The sequence below is a fragment of the Zea mays genome, chromosome 2, assembly GCF_902167145.1.
Source record: "Zea mays cultivar B73 chromosome 2, Zm-B73-REFERENCE-NAM-5.0, whole genome shotgun sequence".
NCBI lineage: Eukaryota > Viridiplantae > Streptophyta > Magnoliopsida > Poales > Poaceae > Zea > Zea mays.
In genome coordinates this window covers 198,410,736-198,415,456 of record NC_050097.1, presented here as the reverse complement: position 1 = coordinate 198,415,456, position 4,721 = coordinate 198,410,736, and the positions used below count along the sequence as shown (strand labels likewise).

The 4,721-nt window shown below is 50.7% G+C and overlaps 1 protein-coding gene across 1 annotated transcript; it reads right to left on the bottom strand.

Annotated features, from left to right (window-relative positions):
- Positions 1-2,071: 2,071 nt before the first annotated feature.
- LOC107275227 (NAC domain-containing protein 18) lies at positions 2,072-3,594 on the bottom strand. The gene is given in 3 exon segments (NM_001320462.1): positions 2,072-2,709; positions 2,846-3,159; positions 3,271-3,594. Coding segments are annotated over 3 exon segments (783 nt in total). The 5' UTR covers positions 3,446-3,594; the 3' UTR covers positions 2,072-2,415.
- Positions 3,595-4,721: the final 1,127 nt, after the last annotated feature.

Sequence of the window (4,721 nt, the reverse complement as noted above, 5' to 3'; positions counted from 1 at the left end):
CGCGCGGCGTGGGCGAGCGAGGGCACGGGCGCGACGGCGTCGCGGCGGCGCGGCGGCGAGCGAGGGCACGGGCGCGACGGGCGCGGGCGACCGCGGCTGGCGAGGGCCGGCGAGGGCCGGCGACGGCGAAGGCGGGCGAGGGCCGGCGAGGGCCGGCGAGGGCGGGCGCAGGCGACCGCGGCTGGCGAGGGCCGGCGACGGCGAAGGCGGGCGCGGGCGGCCGCGGCTGGCGAGGGCCGGCGAGGGCGGGCGCGGGCGTCCGGCGAGGGCGCGGCGCGGTGGGGTGGCGAGCCGGCGACGGTGCGGGGCGGCGGCGGTAGCGCAGGGAGGCGGCGGCGGCGCGAGTTAGCGAGAGCAGAGAAAGAAAGGAGGAAGAAGGGTGCGGGCGAAGTATATTCGCCTACTTTGCCGAGTGCCCGTGATCTGGCACTCGGCAAAGTTTTTTTTTAATTTTTAAAATAAACTTTGCCGAGTGCCAGATCGGTGGCACTCGACAAAGGATCCTTTGCCGAGCGTCTGCCATCTGACACTCGGCAAAGATGAACTTACACATCTTTGCCGAGTGTCAACCTGGGGACAGTCGGCAAAGCATACTTTGCCGAGTGTCAACCATTAGACACTCGGCAAAGTATATTTTTATTTTTTTGATTTTGTCTCTCAAAATTTTTGTGGTATGTTCCTACACTATGTAGACCTACATGTATCATTTGTGGACAATTTTAACAGAGTATTCAATCGTTAGTAGATTTAGTTCGTTTATTTGAAATTCTTCGGAAAATTTAGATTTGAACTGCAGGTCACTCGAAACTTGGAAAACCGTGCATGCAAAAATGATATTCATGTTACTTAGCATAAGTTACGACCGATTCCAGGAGCGGACCGGAAACTTCGAGCAACATGCTCACTAAACATGGCCGTGAACTTGGCATCCACATGTTTAAAAATTGTATAAAACACAAACAAAGTCAGAAAATCATGAAACTTGTCCACGTGTCATGATATCATATGTACAGGCTGTGATAAAAATTTTAGAATGTTTGGAGAAAGTTGTGAGACACTATGTGTAGAAACCTAAGAGGACTACACATGAAATCATAGAGTTTCAATGTGAATCTAGAAGGTTTCTACAGATAGTGTCTCACAACTTTCTCCAAATACTCTAAAATTTTTATCATAGCCTATACATATGATATCATGACACGGGGACAAGTTTCATGATTTTCTGACTTTGTTTGTGTTTTATACAATTTTTAAACATGTGGATGCCAAGTTCACGGCCATGTTTAGTGAGCATGTTGCTCGAAGTTTCCGGTACGCTTCTGAAATCGGTCGTAACTTATGATAAGTAACATGAATATCATTTTTGCATGCACGGTTTTCCAAGTTTCGAGTGACCTGCAGTTCAAATTTGAATTTTCCGAAGAATTTCAAAAAACGAACTAAATCTACTAACGATTGAAAACTATGTTATAATTGTCCACAAATGATACATGTAGGTCTACATAGTGTAGGAACATAACACAAAAAGTTTGGGAGACAAAATCAAAAAAATAAAAATATACTTTGCCGAGTGTCTGGATAAGACACTCGGTAAATCATCCTTTGCCGAGTGCCAGATGCGCGGCACTCGGCAAAGAAGCATCTTTGCCGAGAGCCGACTGTTGGCACTCGGCAAAGACTGACGGCCGTCAGCTTTGGGACGGCCGCTGACGGCCCTTTGCCGAGAGCCCCATTTGCCGAGTGTTTGACACTCGGCAAACATGGATTTGCCGAGTGTGGACCTGTACCGAGTGTCCTACGCTCGGTAAAGACGCTCGTTACCGAGAGCCAAGCTTTGCCGAGTGCGGCTCTCGGCAAAGCCGTCTTTGCCGAGTGCCCGAGAAAAGGCACTCGGCAAAGCGTCCGGCACTCGGCAAAGGCTCTGATTCCGGTAGTGCATGATCCATATTGTTATGGATATTTTTGAGATCATGTTTTCTATGTTTGATTATCTATTATATGTCATCATCATAATGTTAATTTATGGAATTAAAATGGTACGGAAAATGCCTATATTTCTAACAATATATTTAGTCTAAAATAAATTATATTTTAGGATGGAGATAGTACATCTTAAAGAATGCCTGGCTACGTTTTTAGATTTTACACACCATCGGGCCGTTGCAGGTTGCAGCGCCCATTTTCTAGTTCCAAATCAAAGTGGATGCTGCTTCACAGATGAAGCGTAGAAACTATTGCTCCTGATTTAAACTCAGGTTGCCAGATCCATTTGATATGATATTTCGGGATCACTCCTGCGCTGGACATGCCTAAACCTGATTATCTCGTGCTTAACTCATCATCATTGTATGGTACCAGAAAAAGGTTGGGCTACGGGACCATGAGAGAGGGGGGAGGGAACACTTAAAATCCCCATCAGGCCTCTCTCTGAGGTGCAACTCTTGTTATGCTGCCGCTGCTGACTTCGTCTTCTTCGTCTGACAAGTCGGTAACGCCGGTGACACAGCTTGAGGACGGCGACTGTGGCGCCGGGAACAGCAACGGCTGCCGTCCTCCCACACCTTCCCGGAGCTGCGGCGGCGCAGCGGATGCGCGGTGTCTCAGAGCTCTGCTGTGGTTACCATCCCGGCCCGGCCTGCTTCTTCTTGCTCCCTTCTTCAGAAAGACCCGGCACACGACCCACTCTCCCGGCTCAGCATCGCAACAACCCTGCAGTCATTGGCACGCCATGTTTTGTTCGGGGGCAAATGTAAGCTACATGCGGCAAAATATCGCGGTCGAGGTTGCAAAGCGAACCAAGCTACTTCCAAACGGAGGCATCATGGTGGGAGTTCTGAGTTCTCACGTGGCTCGCATTCTTCTTCCTCTGCTCGGCCACGCCGCGGGACGCGGCGGCGAGCCGGTACTCGTGCATGACCCAGCCTGTCCGCGACGACGACGGCGGCGACGGCTCACTGCGGTGGAAGGCGAGCGCCGTCTTGCCGCCCACGAGCAGCTGCCTCTTGCCGCCTACGCCGCCGCCGCCGCACTGCAGGAACACCGGCTCCTCCTTGCCCGTGGCCTTCCAGTACCCGCTCCCAGCTCTCCTCCTGCGGCTGCCACGGCCGGTCGCCGGCGCTCGCCGCAGGCTAAAGAAGTAACCCTCCCCTTCGCTTGCCCCTGCGTGGTTCAGTCACACCAAATAACCAGGAAAAACTCCGCGTCAGTACGCTCACGTCTACGCTGATCCGAAGGTGCTCGCGCTCAGATGAAGAGCGCGTGCACACGCACCAGGGAGGTCCCATGGATCGAGCCCGGCGACGTCGTGGACGACGGGGATGACGGCGGCCGGCAGCGGGCGAGCCAGGGCCTTCCGGCGGAGGTACAGCACTACCAGCTCCTCGTCGGTGGGGTGGAACCGGAACCCCGGCGGCAGCTGCGTGGGCGCCTGCGCAGGTCTCTCCATGGCACTGAATCCTCTCTGGTCAGGGCTCACAGCCGGACTCTGCTCTGCTGCAGAGCTGGCTGGCTGTGCACACTGCACAGTAGCGCCGAAGCAGAGCAGGACAGTCTAGCTGGAGCTTGTAGAGAGAGAGAGAGAGATTTGTGATGAGTGGAGTGGAGAAGAAAAGGCAGGGGAATTTATAGGATCCCCAGTGGCGTGTAGCGGACTCCATCCTGCATCTACTCTCCTTTGCTTATAAACCGTATGATTCCTTGTCCGGTTTCACATGATCCCGTCCCAGTCCGAAACAAATCTTCTCTAAAATCTCTTCCCTGTTGCTGTCAGTTTCAAGATGGCGAATTGATAATCGCAGACTAGCGCGAGCGAAAACAATAAAAAAAAAAGTAGGAAAAGGAGAACTAATCTAACTCAAGCAATCTAAGCTCTTTCTTAATTTTAGCTGCAAATGAACCCATTTTTTTTTCTTCTGGGAGTTCTCCTTCATATGCTCGCTCGCTTTCCCTGAAAACGAAAAGCTCTCCGTTTTTATATTCAGACGCGCTTTCAGCAGGTTTGTGCATAAAACATGGACAGCACGGACCCTGACATGGCGAATCGGATGGAATGGAAGCCTGATTGATGTGGGCTTCTTGTAAATGATTGCTAAAAGAAAGAAGGGTTGAACCAACGTTTTTGCTAGTTGGAAAAATGCTTTCCAATCCAACACATATTTTTTTTAATACACAAAGCGATTTACCATAAGGATATCTTCCATGCTAATCGACAGCGCCAGCTGTTTTTTCCCCAGACGAAGAGCTCAGCTGAATATTGACATGTGTTGTACGTGCTGTATGCCTACGAGACCACTTTATATACTCCTTAATCTGGATTACAAGGAACGATTACAATAAAAAACATGCTGCCTGCCTCCTCCTTCGAAGCAACCCAGCATATATAGCGAGCACTTGGGGGTCCACTCGTGGTCAGATATTTCTCAGGGGCGCTGTCAGGACCACACATTTTTAACGCAGATGAGATGTGAAAGTTCTCAGCATCGTATGACTTTTCCGCCGCTCCTCGTTATGACGCAACACTTTTGACAAGTCTCTTTGCTTCTGGTTCTGAAGAAGTGAAACATTCTTTGCGTTGCGTGGCTACGCAACGCATATAACATGTGTATTAAAAATTAAACTGAACTGTTTTGGTTCAGACTTTTGGAGTACAGTTAACTGTCTCCTCTGCTCTGAAAGCACCGGCATCAGCAGCAGAGCGAAAGCTACAACACGGAAGATCGAAT